This window comes from Micropterus dolomieu, linkage group LG18 (genome assembly GCF_021292245.1).
Source record: "Micropterus dolomieu isolate WLL.071019.BEF.003 ecotype Adirondacks linkage group LG18, ASM2129224v1, whole genome shotgun sequence".
Classification (NCBI taxonomy): domain Eukaryota; kingdom Metazoa; phylum Chordata; class Actinopteri; order Centrarchiformes; family Centrarchidae; genus Micropterus; species Micropterus dolomieu.
In genome coordinates, this window is record NC_060167.1 from 31,910,820 (window position 1) to 31,927,710 (window position 16,891).

At 39.7% G+C, this 16,891-nt stretch overlaps 1 protein-coding gene across 1 annotated transcript; it reads right to left on the reverse strand.

The window, feature by feature from the left end:
* Positions 1-580: 580 nt before the first annotated feature.
* On the reverse strand, positions 581-15,294 carry lrrn1 (leucine rich repeat neuronal 1). The gene is made up of 2 exons (XM_046029256.1): positions 14,945-15,294; positions 581-3,731 (listed from the first exon to the last, which is right to left on the reverse strand). The coding sequence occupies exon 2, from the start codon at positions 3,568-3,570 to the stop codon at positions 1,417-1,419; it is 2,154 nt and encodes a 717-aa protein (XP_045885212.1). The 5' UTR covers positions 3,571-3,731; positions 14,945-15,294; the 3' UTR covers positions 581-1,416.
* Positions 15,295-16,891: the final 1,597 nt, after the last annotated feature.

Sequence of the window (16,891 nt, forward strand, 5' to 3'; positions counted from 1 at the left end):
AAAAATTCTGCAGTCCGTACTAACTGTCCATTATGCATGATCATCATCGCGTCCGATCTTAGCTGCATTATACTCTCTATGTTGCTTCTTTTCTAAAGCTCTGGAGATTCAAAGGTATGTCTGATTTAATGAAACAGATAGTCAACAAAAATACAGGCAATATATTCACTGTCTTGGTAGTGAGTGACAAATTTTTTCTTTTTGAAGTTACTGTATGTACTTCAAGGCATACTGTGGAGTCATTATATTGTACCAGGGCTAGAAATTAAATTATTCTCTGATAATTGCTTTGCAGAGGCAAACACACTGCAGTATGCATCTTCCATTCTCTCTCTGTCAACCCTGAGGTTGTAATCAAACAACTACGCTATGTTCATCTCACTGAAATTAATAAAATCCTAATGTAAGACATTAATGAGATGATTTTTCCCTGCAACAACAAATTTAAGTCATTAAACCTTCACTTTCAACCTGTAATGTCAGTTTCTCCAAGGCATATTAAATCAAAGGCATATTAAATATAAAGAATGCGTAATTAACCATATGTACTTCTTTATAAAAATGACACTTGATGTTGAAATCATGGTTTAAAAAATATGAGGAAAGAAGATTTTATTTAATTTGCTCCTCAATAAACAACATTTGTTTGTGTGTGTAAACCACAACAAAACCATGATTGTAGACATATTGTAGCAAAATAAGAAAAGAAATATTTAAGAAATTTAAAAAGCCTTACATCTATTTACCTAGTTCATAACATTCATATTTCTATTGCTGGTTTACAGTAGCTGCTCTGCAAACTTAAAGTCTAAATCAAACATACTGTTATTTAATGTACAAAAAGTAAATTAATTATAGCTGATACAACATTACAGAAGAATTGCTAACATTATTCAATAGACAGTATATCAAGTCTAAACGTACTTTGTCAGCTTATAGTTGAGTTGATAGACAAATTAGTATATATATTTCAGTGCACAACAGTCAACAGTGAAACTGTTTTACAAGAGAAATAAAGATGGCAACAGTTCTGCCAGAGAAACATGTCGAAAACAGGGTGGATTTCAGCTCTTCATTTGCTCGCATTTGCTGAATCTGTGACAATGCTCATGCTGTGTTCATCAAAACAAGTACTAAAAATAAAGCACGGTGACTACTTAGTCCATGAAGCTAAACAAAGCTGCCATATTGTGTGTCAAAACGGGTGAGAGGCAAAAAGGCAATATGCTAAACTAAATATCTGAAAATCTTGGTTTGTCATTCGCTTTATAGAGCAAGTCTGAGTGAACCAATGAAAATAAAAATAGGGAACATTAAAGAAAAAATTACTTAGTTCACTTTACACAAAGAAGCAAGTAGGTATAGTTGTGCTCCTGAAAGAAACATGTCTCTGTATCTCCCACTGAATAGTAACTCTCACCACATGTAATAGCTGCGTGTGGTGTCCACCTGACTGGGTTTGGTCTCGGATGAGCCCTCTTTCTCCTTCTCACTGTCTGCCTCCCACAAGTTGATAAGTGGAGGGTACAACTCGTTTAGCGGTATTGACGAGGTTTTCTGCATATACTTTTTCAGTGAATGGTGATAGTTTTTCCTCTTCCACCTCTTGGCAATGTACACACCCAGAGAGGCCAGACTGATGATTACAAACATCGTTCCCATGACTGCTGCAAGAGCAGTGTTGGTCCCTTGATCAGATATTTCCACAGTGAAGGTTGCTTGCTTCGTTGTCACATTCACGCACGACTTCTGCATTTGTTGGTGGATGTTGGAGACAGTGAGGCACACCTCGTACTCAGTTGCTGGTTGTAAATGCGTAAGGTTGTACTCATGGACATCCACAGGTACCCTGGCAGTGTAAGTAATATGTGGGTTGTCTATTTTCATAGTGGCAGATGACCATTTGAGGTTAGAGGTCATTACATTGGAATTTATTTTCCAGGAGACCAGAATAGAGTGAGATTCTGTTTGTTTGACGTAGATCTTCATAAGCTGAGTGCTGTCTAACAGAGTGCCGTTCACCCGCATAGCTGTCACTCTTGTGTCAGCTCCCTCTGAATTTTCAGCCACACAGGTATATCTGCCAGAGTCTTCCACTTGGATACGAGAAATTCTCAATGTCCCTTCACTGCTAAGGCTGTACTTGTCAGATAGGGTGTCCATCATTACTTTGTTCCCCATTGGTGTCACCCAATAGATTTCAGGCTCAGGTTGGGACATGGCTCTGCAGTCTAAGTCCACGGTCATGCCAATGTCAAGGTTGAGGTGGCTTGGGAAAGTATCATGGGAAATCATGGGCAGGCACTGGTTTGCTAAATTGTTCTGCAGAACGTCCCGAACATGCATGCCCCTTACTTCTGTTGGCATGGCACAAAACATAGACAAAGGTTCCATAAAACGGACAGTGGTTTTGTTGGAGCTCATCCACTGGATCACGCAGTCACAGCGCAGAGGATTGCTGTGGATGCTGATCTCACGCAAGTTGGGCAGAGAGTCCACTGTGGACTGGTAGAGGGCATTCAGAGCATTGTTGTTGAGCATTAGACTCTCCAAAGCTGGAACATCACGAAAGGCCTGACGGTTGATGTAGGAGAATTTAGGGTTGTTTGTAGCCTCCAGCTTTGTGAGCTCAGGAAGGTTGTCCAGAGCGTTCCGGTCAATAGAAACTAGCTCTCCCATGTTGTTTATACCCAGCTCCTTCAGTCTAAGCATGTTCTTGAAATCTCCTTCCTGAATCTTGTGCACTGGGTTTTTATTCAAATCCAAGAATTTGAGGTTAGGGAGTTTCTGAAGGGCTCTCTGAGGTACTTGGACCAGCTTATTGTCATAGAAGGAGAGGCTCTCAAGATTGTCAAGTCCCACAAAGGCATTTCCTGGGATGTCTGTCAAATCCATACCAGCCAAAACCAGGCTTCTAAGGTTGCCCAGTGGCTTGAAATTAAAGTCCATTATTCCAACAACGGGGTTGTCCCCAATCATGAGGATCTCTAGATTGGGTGTAGATTCAAACCACTGGCTGTTGATGGTCTTGAGCTTGTTGGAGTTGAGGTGAAGCCTGAGCAGGTTGTGGAGTCCAGAGAAGGCATTGGCAAAGATGGTGTTGATCTGATTGTGGTTGATGTAGAGCTCCTGCAGATTGCTGAGGTCTTGCAGACAATAATCGGGCATTTCCGTGATCTGGTTCTCCTCCAGATGAAGCGTGGTGAGCTGGGACATATTGGTAAGGCCAACATCCCGAATGCTACTGAAGTTGTTCTGGGACAAGTCCAGCTCAGTCAGGTTGAAGAGCTGCTCCAACTCCTCACTGGTCCTGGCAATGTAGTTGCTCTGTAGGAGGAGAACCTGAGTGTCACTGGAGAGGTTCCCCGGGATACGTGTTAGGCGAAGGTCATTGCAGTCCACAGTGATAGCTTCTCTGTAGGTGGACTGAGGGGTAAACCAGGGCCTGATCTCGCATACACACAGCTGGGGGCACTCATTGCTCTGGACGAAAGATAGTCCTAGCGATACCAGGATCAGGCCAGCAAACACCTGGCCTAGAAGAACGCAGTCTAACCTCCGTCTAGCCATACTGGGGAGGGATAGGAGTAGGGGCAGATGACTTTGGGAAAGAGTTTGTTACAGTCATCAACCAGAGTTTCCGCTGATTAGGTCTTTCAGTTCAGTGAAATGGTCAGGAGTTTAAGCAGACGGTAGAATTTCACATCGAGATTTTGGAGCCGCAGAAAAATCTGGAAAGAAAGACAAAACATATGTATCATTATACAGATAGTATTGCTAACCCATGTTTATAATGAAGAGGGTATATAGTACATAAGAATTTTTTTTAGCCATGATAGCATATTTAATTTTCATTCAGACTGGTGGGATGAATGCAGAATGCAGTTTATATGGTTTATTTAAACAAGATAACTAAATAAACAGGCTTTCATGAGTTCATGGCAAAGTCCAAACCAAGGTAGCATTCCATCAAATGTAACCAAAATCCAAAACAGGGCAGATGATCCAAACCAGTCCAACCGAGCAGAATAATCCAAAGAACACGGTAACAGGCAGAACAGTTGACATACGACGAGGACACGACAACAACTCAACAGAAGTGGGCACATTAAATACAGGGGCAAACGAGCAGGGAGGGAGAGAACAGGTGAAGCTTGAAACAAACTGTTTGGAAATTTGGAAAGTCTGAGAAAATTTTGGTACATGAGTTGCAGAGTTGTTGACGTCATACACGTAGAAACATGGCTGATTGTTTGATTAATGGTGAGAAATCACATATTGCATATAAATTTTTTGCTAATGTGTCATTTGTAATATGGTATTAAGTTATTATTATTATTATTTACTGTCCATGTAGAGTGACCTAGATTAATTAGTGCTAATAAATAACTTTCCTATTTGAAATACAAGCAATATCTTAGTGGTTTCAGGTAATGTCCTGGTGCAGTAACAACTCTGGGACAAAAATCAATTCGTAGTACCGTCCATGTTGTTTCCATATTCTGACTTAAAAGCACATGAACACATCGAAGTCAGAAGAACTACTATGCAACTCGGGAAATGAGACCATCCGAGGAGCATGTGAATTAAAGTTAGCGACAAGACACAAGGATGAATGTAACCGAATGCAATAGAGAAACATTGAACCAGAACATAGCGGCAGGGAGTGAAATAGGGACAGCCATAAACAAGAATACAACAGGAAAATTACACTAAAAACCAAAACCATGACACTATTGGATAGATTGACATAAGATTTTGTACAGACATTCATGGTTCTGAGGGGATAAATCCTCTAGCATCAGTATGAGGTTTATATTTGTGTTTTTGAGTGAAATATCTCAGCAATATCTCTTATATATATCAATATCTCTTATAATTAACATGGTAAACATACCTGCTCAACATCGGCATGTTATTGTTCTCATTGTGAGCATGTTGACATGAGCATTTAGCTCAAAGCACTACTGTGTACAGCCTCACAGAGCAGCCAACATGACCGAAGACTTGTTACTAAGTTATTATCAGAAAAACCTTCATGTTTCTTGTAAATATAGCAATTACTTATAACAACAGATTGACTAAGAGCAACAACTCCTTCTGCACTATCCTTCTGAGACTGCGAGTTATCTGCAACATCAACAGTTTTGAGAAAATGCAAGTTCAGCTCATTACAATGCATGCACAAAACACTGCTCTGAACTACTTGGAAACAGATCAAATTCCATTGAGGGCTTTCATCTATCCAACAGGCCCATAAGGACTCGATCATTAGCTTCTCCGAACATCATTAAACACTGTGAGATATTAGTGTGCCATGCCTCAAAGAAAGCAAAAAAAGATGCACATCTTAATTTTTAATGCAACATCTTCAGCATTGAAATTAGGGCAAACATGAAAAAAAAAAAAAAAAGTTTTCAGCAGACCAAGAGTTTTTTTCCAGGATGATGTGGTACAGAAGGAAAATGTCAAAACTTTGAGCAGCATTCTATAACTCTACGAAGAGTTATGAATACAAATAGGGATTTCAGAAGAGGGTTGTGAGAGGACTAGAGGCTCTGATCTAGCCCATTTGCTTGGTTCAGCGAATGCGAGCTCTTGAGAGGTACAATGGGCATCTGCTTGCCCATATGGCAGTAACACGTACTCTAGTGACTTGGAAGATAAAGCATTAATTCTGGCAAACAACAAACAGCTTTTACTCAGTGCCAGTGCTAGATTTTAAACCTCTCACATTACAGTCAAATTATTTTTTTAATCTAGGGATGGCGATCCACCAATTTGATTCAGACTGAAATATTTAACAACCATGCTTCCTGTCATGTAACGATATTTGAAAACCATTTAAAAACATGAACTGATGCAGATCTGACTGGGATTGAAACATTGTCCATTTAAATAAATGTGTGGTTTGGAGTTAGTGTGCAGCTTTTACTCTTGAAATTAAGATTTCACAGACATTTATGGTCCCCAGAGGATAAGGCCTCCTGACTTTACCTCTTTTATCGGATTTTGGTTTTCTTGTGATACTTTATCAAATGGCCAGACATTTACAGAACAATTTTTTTCATGGATTTATTCAAAATATACCAGTTATGTGTGTGACAGGCCCTTTTTTGCCCACATATTTACAAATAAAATACCACATGAAATGAGAATGAAAAAAAGATATTTAAAAAAAACTGTAAATGTCTTGCTATAAGACCTAAGAAACAGTGTGTAAAATTATGATGAACTAACTGCCTTTAAGGGCGAGGAAAATTACATGGCATACAGGAAACATGTCATTTAGAGAAAACGGAAAAGACCAGTTGAACTTTTACTTGGAAAATGCTAACAAAGATGAAATTTACGCAATCTGCGGTTAACGAACTTGGTATCAAATTACAAATAATAATATTTATATATATTATTGAAGATTGTTTAGCACCTTTTATGAAAGTATGGTAATGATAGTTGCATTATATGTTGAAATCTCAAAATTGACAGATTGAAGCAAAATCATCATTTTGGACAGTTGTGTCTCACCTTTAGTGAATTGTCTCCACAACCATTGGAAGGATTGTCATTCAATTTTCTTTAGACATTCATGTTCCCCTCAGAATGAACTAAAATAACTTTGGCAATCCTTGAAATGTTTTATCTACTGCCATCATCAGGTCAGCATTTGAATTTGTTAATTTTATGTAAACCATGCCTTTCATATTCCTTTTATCCTGTATGTGTCCCACTCACTCAATAATTCTGTTCACATATAACCACTGCATATAGACATACTATTTCTATAACAACAGCTTTATCCCTCAACATTGCTTATTGACAGGATTAAATTGCCAGCACTTCTTTAACATGCCCGTGCAGTATCCTACATTAACACCGCAACCACTGCAGAGCCATACGGCAGCACCACAGTACCACGGCCTTCTCCAGCTTAAGAAGATAGCGCTTAAGAGGCTTTCAAACAAGAGAGGTGACTAATTCATCTGAATGCAAACTGCCTGGCAACAGCACCAGGGAGACAGGAACATGCCCCTGCTCCCCCTATACTGAGGATTCCCTATAGGACAGGGCAGGGCATGCGCGAAACAGGGATAGTACAGTACCTTGTCTTTAAGCTAAAGCACTGTATACTGTGACGAATGTTGCACCAGTCAGGATTAGTAGATGGAGATACTGAAGTGGAGATTAGGTAGAGGCAGTGTACTGGATTCAAACCCAGAGGAGAGAAACAGGTCACTTAGCACTTTATTTAAAAGCAACTTATCAGTGGAATCTGAAACAGACGAGGAGCGTTAATTCATTGGTAATCTCATTATGAAAATAACTCCTTAAGTGCTTGTTTGAAATTTTGTCAATGACAAAATGTTGAGTATACAGAAGCATATAAATTTCAACATTTTTTGTTACTTCCATAGAGTGTTTCTTGCATTATTATGCCAAAAAAAAAAAAAAAAACAACAGCAAAATTAGGACATTTTTTCAAGACACTTTGCATCATTTACCCCTTTATTTTAAAGAATGCTGCTTTTGTTGTCTCTTCTAGGGTTGGACTGATTAAGCGACTGTATTTTCATCTATGATAATTTAGCCAAACAAAAAGGCAGTTTCAGGAAGTAAATAACTAACAGAATTTGATCAATATACAATGGTAATATTATTGTTTTAATTAAAAGGATTAATACTGTAAATGTACTGGCGACCTGTCCAGGGTGTACCCCGCCTTGCGCCCGATGTCAGCTGGGATTGGCTCCAGCCCCCCCGCGACCCTGTATGCAGGATAAGCGGTTGACGATGGATGGATGGATGGAATACTGTAAATGTAATCGTGCACCTGTAACTCACAATGTTGTATCTCTATAATGTATAAAAATATATATATAAATAAATAATAAAAAAGAAAAATATCAAAAACTGGATTCCAGATGGACTTTTTTATCATTTTCTTTCTATTTTGCATAAAATGGTTAGTGAAACTGGAGCATATCTACTACCAATTGCCACAAAATGGCTTTAAAATATACTATGTGTCAAGATTGTCAGCCAGATTTAGTATATACTTGTCTGCTCAAATGCTTCCTCATCTATTAACACAACTTGGGTTCATCTTAGTTTCCCCTCATTTAGTAAGATGCTGACAACTTTGTCTGTGCTTTCCTTTATGCAATGTTAGATTAAAAATGTATATTGGACACACAAAATATGACACACTTGTCAAAAGTTAAAAGTGGGTTAGCTGAAATAAAAAAATAATAATGCTGTTCTGATGCAACTATGAGCACTTAGAAGGCAAAAAAAAAAAAAAAAAAAATCAGTGTCAACATCCTGTTGGTTGATTTTTCAACAACAACTAAAAGCTGTCTGGGACATCCTGACACAGAGCCACAGGAAATCTTACAGCAACACTCAACAACACAACACCAAAGACAGGAAGGCAGGAAATGGCAAAACCCAGAGGTCTTAACCACGACCACCTTTGAACATGTGAATGGGATACTTAAAATAAATACAAACAGCTTCTGTGTTGTCTAAAGTACCATTTAACATTACCTGCTGTAGGATACGGGATGATTTTGTATTACTTGATATATGGAGTGTTCAGTAGGTGTGACTGTAGTGCACCTTTTACTAATCAAAGACACAACTCACAAGTGGGACATGTGTTTAACACTAAATTCACAGAAATGATTCAGGAATCCGAATATGTAAATTTATCATCTTTTAGACAAGGTGACATGTTTATTTTCTTCTAGCATGCCTACTTTTTAGTCACCATTTTTGTTTTCATTTCCTTACCACAACCAACATCCTGCACATACCATAACTTCATTTAGATAATCTATCTGATATAGAATTATTTTCCATACTAGGTTCTGCTGGTGGTTGTTTTGAGATGTTTACCACCCTGGATGGGTTAGATAAACATGTCATTATAGTGCTTATAAGCCTATTGGATTATACAGTATATGGCTATGGTGCATTTATAAACATGAACTGATGAAGATCTGAATGGGATTGAAGCATTGTCCATTTTAATAAATTTGTGGTTACATGCTAGGTTCTGCAGGTGATTGTTGCCAGTGGGTTAATGGAGCAGAAAGACCACTGACTATTTAAGGTGCTCTTATGGTATTGGTCTTGACAGTGGTCTTCTGAGAAATTATTTGTTACTTCTTACTGCTAATGTAATTTTTAGATTGCCTTAATGTTGAATTTCCTGTGGTTGGATAAAATCTATTAAGTTCATCTTATGGTTTTATGGTGAAATTACATAAATGAGCATTTTAATTTTCATGGATGATCATTAAGAGACAACTGTACAGAACAGATGACTATTTAGAATATGCAACACTCTGATGATCTTTATTATATTTCCACAATTATTTCATATAGTGACGGCATTTAGGCATCCACTGACTAATTCATTCATCCTTTGTAAGATGCCTTTGCACCTGTTGCATCACAGTCTTTATGCAGTGCCAGTTACAGAATTCAATGGATGTGCTTTTAACAGATTTTATGTCCATATTTACAGTAAAACAGGTTGCTAATATGATCACTAGGTCAGCCAATAAGACCATGAGGTGAGGTTCCACACTGGATGAAGTTGTTGGTGGCACAAATGCACAAAATTCAAACCCAGTATGGCTGTTAAACCACTACAGGGGTACTATGTAGTACTGATAAAAACAGGTGTGCCCTAAATTCATAATACACATACATTTTAAGCAGGTTTTTAGTATATAAGTTGTACACACCGGAAATGTGACTGAATTAAATATACTCAAAGCATGCATACTAAATATGGACGATACGGAGGTGCTGTTGATGGATAGTATTCTCTGATAAGTATCCAAGAATTACATTTGAGTACTCTGACAATCTACAGACATTAGTGTGAAGATTTTTTTAATATGAACTATTTTCTACTGAAGGATCACCACCTACAGCTACTGAATGATGTCACTGAGAGTTTATTGGCTGCAGGTATTTCATACACAGTGTTGTTAGGAGATTGTGCTTTTCCTGAATGAATACGTTTCTTATACTGAGGAAATTTGGTTTCCAGATTTTTCTAGATTTTTATATTTTTTCCAGCACTAAAACTTAAGGACTTGAAGAGTATTTGGTCAGTATTGAAATCGAAGAATAGAAACTACAGTGGATCATAATTTGATGGGCTAAGCTGGGAACCTTTTTATGGGATGAATCGCTAAAGTTAATATGAACGTACACAGTAGCATTGCAACGCAAGTGTCCGAAGTTTCCTACAAAAAATAATAATAATTGTATTGTGATAAACAAGGTGAAAAAAGAGGGATTGATGCAGTGAAGGACAAGCAAGTAATACTGATAATGTTTGTCAGCCCCATGTTGCAGGGGAAGACAGTGGCAGCTAGGAGGTAAAAATCACCCATCTGCTTTGTGTGGTGACATGAAGTGTCAGCTCATCTTTTCCCTCCATGCCCTTATAAATGCATAATTTGTAAGTTATCTATATTAAACGTTTTTTGATTGAGTGTGAAAATGAAATGCTATTAAATAAGCTATATGTCTCCTTTTCATTTAAAAATGAAAATAAAAATGATGAGTGATAATAGATTATGATGGAATTTTTACGACCCTGTCTGTCAAAATGATGAACAACGAAAAAGTCTAATGCAACCTCTGGATAATGACAGTAACTGCACTCATCCAGCTCACTCAAGTGCTCAGAATATGAACTTATAGTATTCTTCTGAACTCTAGAAGACATGTCTTTGATGAGTACTGATGGGAGGAAATAAATATTTTTTTCTATGCCTCAAAGTTTATTTTCCCAATCCTGTCAGCCCACTAAATAAGCTTGGTAAATATGTGAGTGATGAACGATGTGAAAGTGAAAATCATAGTCTCCAAAGACTAGATTATGCCTTCCTCTGAACCACTCTGAGTGACTTTAAAGTCCAGTTTTCAAATTCCTGTCCAAGTCAGTCAGAGGACACTCAAGCTCGTCGTCAAAGAAAATCCTTCCTTGAATGCGATAAGGACTGAGAGTGACATGAGAAAATGAAAATGTGATTTAAACTGGTTACATAAAAATAGATATAACAGAAATGAGGGGAGACGAATTACAGGTGGAGCAGGTGAGATAAACAACCCCAGGGAGCCAATAAACACACAGAGTCACAAACTGAACGAAAGCACTCCTGAATAAGATGACAGAACCTGAGTGACAGAGAAACTCAGGAAGGGGGGATCTGTTATATTGAGAACAGACTGGTGCTGTGACAAGAAGGCTTAATGAAGAGACCTAATATATGAAGTGAAAACTCAAGTCTCTCTTTCCTCTTCATTAAAGAAAGAAAACTATTATAAATATTACAGCCTTTTGGGAAACACATGTTCAATCTGACTGCTGCAGACAAACAAACATTTAAGCTTCGGAGCTGACGTGTACGTGGACAGCTGCGGACACCCTGGACGAGGACTACTTCTGTTTATTACTTTCTGGAGTCAGCTTAGCGGACTCGTTCCACACATGCGCAGTAGATCGGTTGGTGCCCTGGTAGCGTAGTGGGGAGGCATGCGGATGTCTGCACAGACCCTACGCGTACACCCTCTGATGACGATTTTCTCGCCACGCGGACATGTAAACTATATCTTTTTCCTCCACTAATGAAGGATTCTTCATTCAATGTGCCCAATATGGGCTGTTGTGAACCCTTCAGCTGTACTCACACCTGCTCTCGCCATTCAAGGATTTAATATTTTTAATAGATTTAACACACCCCGCTTCTTCAGCTCAAATAAGCAGAAGTTGAAAAATGTTTTAAAAAATGCCTGTGGCGGGTTTAATTGTTCCTATAGAACTGTGGTCGCCCATCCAGAGCACGACAGAGAGGAAGCATTTCCACGTTTGTTTCTATGTACTGTAACTTGTGGATAGCTTCTCCTGACATAAGGATGAAAAATATGTATGGTAATTATGTAGTAACACCCCCCCCACATCCCCCCCACACCCCCCACCAGTTGGTGACAACCTGGCCACATCAGCAACCCTCATGATACTGATTTTACAGCAGCTTGATTGCTGCACCTCTCAAACTCGTTCACCTTCAACCAGGAAGCGTCACATCTCAATAGACTCTTGTGTGGAGATCCTCAGCCTTTCTCTCTTCAAGCTGATTGATTTGATTTGTGGCAGACTGAAGGTCTTGGAACAACCACTAATAAGGTATTACGGTAAGAAGAGCAAACTGCAGAGTCAGTGTAAACAAAGGTTTCGCACGAGCCATGAACATTTGAAGCACAGGAGTGGAACCTATTATCACAATAAAATGTTCTGATACTTTTAGATGTTTGGTTTTTATTTGTATATCTTGTAAACATGAGTAAAACATAACTTACCTTATCTTAAAACTATGATAAGTTGAAAAACACACATACAAAAGGCAATTTTGTCCCATTTTGTAAATACATCTGTAATTCAACAGGTCAATGATTAAGAGAGAGCCATAAAATGTGTTGCTGAACTGAACCAGATTAAAAGGGAAGTGACTGGGCAGCTATTATTATAAATAAAGTTTTGTGCATTTACATTAAAACAATACACATTTGGGGATCACTTCAGGGTCCAGTGTCTTACTCAAAGAGACTTCAATGTGGACAGCAGGAGTTGGAGATTTAACCAAAATAATTACATACAACCAGTTACAATTAATGACCTATCGCCTCTACCACCTGATCCACAGCCACCTCTGCAGACCAGATTTCACTTTCCATTCATTTGTATGAATAACGGGGCGAGACGTGTTAGCTTCCGGCCATGAATTAACCTGCCCTTCGCTTCACACAGAATTCAATCTTATTAAACTTTGACATTCCAAATCACGAGGCTCTCCAGTTACCGCCTTTTCTGGTTAACAAACTGTGCCAGGTGAGCACCATTACAAGGAACTTAACATCTACCACCATACACGCAGCTTCCATCCTACCTTCATTAGGTTTGCCAGTCTGCCTATTTGACCTTTAAGGTGTAAAGTAGCCATAAACCAGTAGAATACGCTAGTAAACTAACCTGCAGATTGTCCAGTGTACTAAATGGGATGGTCATGAATGCTATTATTTCATATCAGTGTTGTGTGTGAATGTTCATTAGGGTTGTAGATAGCTGGGCCTGCTCACTCTTTATTCCCTGGTACCTGACTGGGTGTAAAGGACCACCGAGGGCCGCTCACCAGGGCCTCCTTTTGCTACTACTACACACACACACCACTTTTCCCCAGAGCCAAAAGGAAGCACAGGTGTGTCTCTGAATGTCTGTCTCTGACACATCATCACATGCACAATTCCATGCCACGCTAACTCCTGTACTGCAGCACCCACGATGATGTCTCAGGAGATAATAGATAAAATGCTGAACTGGTAATGAGTTGTCACTGAGAACACAGAGGACAAAGAGTTAATGCCTCCAGCCATCTTATAGGAATAATGATAGAGGCCTGAGCTCAATAACCCAACTCCCCCTCTTCACCCTGCCTTAAACCCTGGGGACCTAAATGTTGTTGGTGTGTGGGGGAGGGAGGTGAAGCCCTTTACCCCCTCCCACAAGTCCTACTGTCTCCACACACACACGCATACATGCACACACAGACACCTGCTTACCACACACTCCCTATTGTCACACTGTGTCCTCACCATCAAGTTAAAAAGAAAATAGACATCTCGACTTTCTGTGTGTGTGTGTGTGTGTGTGTGTCTCAGAATGCAGTATGGTGTGTGTGTATATGTGTGTGTACTTTGTCCATGTGAAGCAGGGTGCCGCCTTGGGGGAAGAGGGGAAAAAAACAAATCAATCAGGTGTTCCTGCTCTGTCCTGTACATTCAGTTTTGAAGAATGATGTAGCCTCCTGCTCGCTTAGAAATCTGCTCTGTAAGACAACAACATTACAGCGCCAACAAAGACAAAAGTTTATGTTCTATAAGAAGCAAATGCACAATTACAATGAGACCATGCTGTTTCCTGTTTAACTGAGTCTGCTTTACTTTTGTGTCATTATACTGTAAAGTCTCTGAACCTACTTTTATGTGACCCAGAGGTCTACAGAGAATCCCAGCACTTTGTTAAAATAGGTCATAAAGTGGACTCTCTTTATGTGAAACTGAACGGGGAAAGCAAAACCCCACATTAAAACATTAAAAATAAATCCTTTTATCATCTCAGCGTTTCTACAGTATGTCCCTCTGCCTAAAGTTGAGAGACGCAAGTCAGCAGTCTCCATCACAAAAGCGCAACAGCTGCAGCGACAGAAGCAGCGTTTGTGAACTACAATAGACCCCCTGCCAATGCAACCCCATTCTCACCACTACATCTTCTACAGAGGGGATTGTCTTTCCGCGACTTTTCGCTTAGAACGGAGGAATCGAGACATCTGCCGACATTACTTTAACATTAATATGCAAATCACATTTTCACAACGCTACGCACGTCGCACGCAGCTCCCGCTGGCACGGCAACTACCGCAACGAGATCAAAGTTTGGTTTCTGTGGAAAAGGCTGCCATTTGACGCATTGTAAAGGGTTGATCAGATATGTTGTAAGGTGAAATGTTCCAAAAGGGATCCAAAACACATTTTAAACCTAAAGCCATACGCTCAAACCAGACTGCATTTATAAATATACAAAGAAAGATCATGCCCTTGAGTGTATCTGCATCCTAAATATATCCCAACTCATCTCATCGCCCTTGTAGGGAAATCTGTTATGAATGAAATGAAACATATTGGTTTCACACAACAAAACAACAATCAGGCTATCAAACCGTTTGATTGAGGGTTTAGATGATGTGGGTGCCAATCGCATCACTAACAAAATATTTTTAACAAACAAAAAAATGCAGCTTAAAAAGGAACTAACAGGTTACAGCAGTGGAAATCCAGCATTTCCTTTCCTGAGGGGTCTCACCTCCTTGTTGGCATTCCAGTCCGATGTTCCCAAGCGCACACGTCCTTTACACAGATAAAGGCTCAATTGAGAACAATAATAAGTGTTATTGTGCCGAGGGGGGGGGGGTATCCTAGGTGGTTCAGCTGGCGGCTGTTTACAGCGAGTTGTCGTTTCAACTATATCCGATCAGTCCCAGGGCGCCTCGGAGAGACGCATGGTGCGGTCTGCAGAGAGATCTCCAACCTGCTGCAACAAACCACCGACCGGTTTGTCGTCCCGATATTCCTCCGCTGCCGCCTGCTCCTCCTACGGATGGAGAAGAAAAATGCTAAAAACACCTGGCGCTGTCCAGACCAGTCAGCTGATTCCCCAGCAGGCTATTGGCTGAGAGCGCCTGTCTGTCACTGCCGGCCAAGCAAAGCAGAGCACCATCTGCTCCGGGCTTGTTGTGATGAGAACAAAGACAGGAGAGGGCGGCGGGGCATGGGGCGAAGGGGTGGGGTGGGGGGATGGTGGTATGGCATCACTGCTGAAAAAAGAAAATCTCCCCTCTGACCTCCTCTTCAATAGACGAACACTGAGGATGATACCAATGTGCTACTTTGTGTCACTAAAAGATTACAAACAATACTTCTGTAATCTCTGATTGTTTATTTATTTATTTATTTTTTATTTTAGGCTATATCTCAGAAGTTGTGGAGATTTTGCGTGGACAATTGCTTTGCTTAGCCTACTTAAATTTCCACATTTGAAATGTGTGAGACTTGACACTTCTTTCTTCTGTCAAATTCACATTTCAAAAAAAGTCGGAGGAAGCATCCACATAAATTCACAGCTTAAAACTGCTGCTAGCTAGTTAGCTCAGCTACCCATACAACACACATTGCTGTAATAGTTCCTATAGCTAACATCGCAGCATATTTTGGTAAAGTATCAGACTATCACCTCTTGAGATACAAAGTGATATAACAAGACCTCCACTGGCCAGGACTAGCTCGTTAGCATGCTTCAGTAGATATCTCTGCAACACAATTGAGTTCTGTGACATTATGCCAGAAGTGATACGTCTTCACATCTGTTCATTTTTAAAAAATGTTTTAAACTAAATGTGTGCCCATATCTTACATACTGTACCTTTACGCATGTTGGAAACACAACCATTTAGCAAATTTAGCAACACCTAGATATTTTAATTTTATGGAATAAAGCCATAAAAAAAGAGTCTTGGGTTTGAACATAATGATAGGTAATGGTAACAAGGCACGAGGTAGATGTATTTATCATTTCACAATACAAGGTTGCATAACAAGATTAAGTTGTTATGCTACTCACAAAAAATGTTATATAGACCTACAAAAATGATATGGGTGAATAAACAATCAGGCATAGTGTGCTGAGTGTGGAGGATGAATCTCATAGCCTTAGGCAAGAAGCTGCTCTAAAGTCTGGTATTTACAATAGCACATACTTCTATCTCTCTTCCCAGAAGGCAGCAGGGTGAACAGGCTGTGGCTGGGTGGGTACTGTCCTTCAGTATCCTTTGGGCTCTGCGTAGGCACCTGATGCTCGGGAGATGGATACCAATACCAATGATCTTCTGAGCAGTTTTAATCACCTGCTACAGGGCCCTCCAAACTGCACATCCCATGCCAGTTTGTGATGTTTCCAGTCAGGATGCTTTCTATTGCTCCTCTGTAAATGTTAACAGCAACTTAGCACAGGAATTTTGCCTTCTTAAGGTTCCTTAAGAAATACAGCTGTTTCTGAGCTTTCTTCACCAGCGTGGAGATGTGAGATGACCATGTCAGGTTCTCCGTGATGCTGATTCCCAGGAACCTAAAACTGTTCACCTACTCCACCTCAGCTCCACTGATGTAGACAGGAGTGTGTGTCTTTTCTTCCTTTTCCTAAAATCAACAAGCATCCTTGGTTTTGCTGATGTTGAGCAGCGGGTTGTTCGCTTAG

Bases quoted from the DNA above. Each gene is read 5' to 3' on its own strand.
- lrrn1 (XM_046029256.1), bottom strand. From the start codon at position 3,570: ATGGCTAGACGGAGGTTAGACTGCGTTCTTCTAGGCCAGGTGTTTGCT.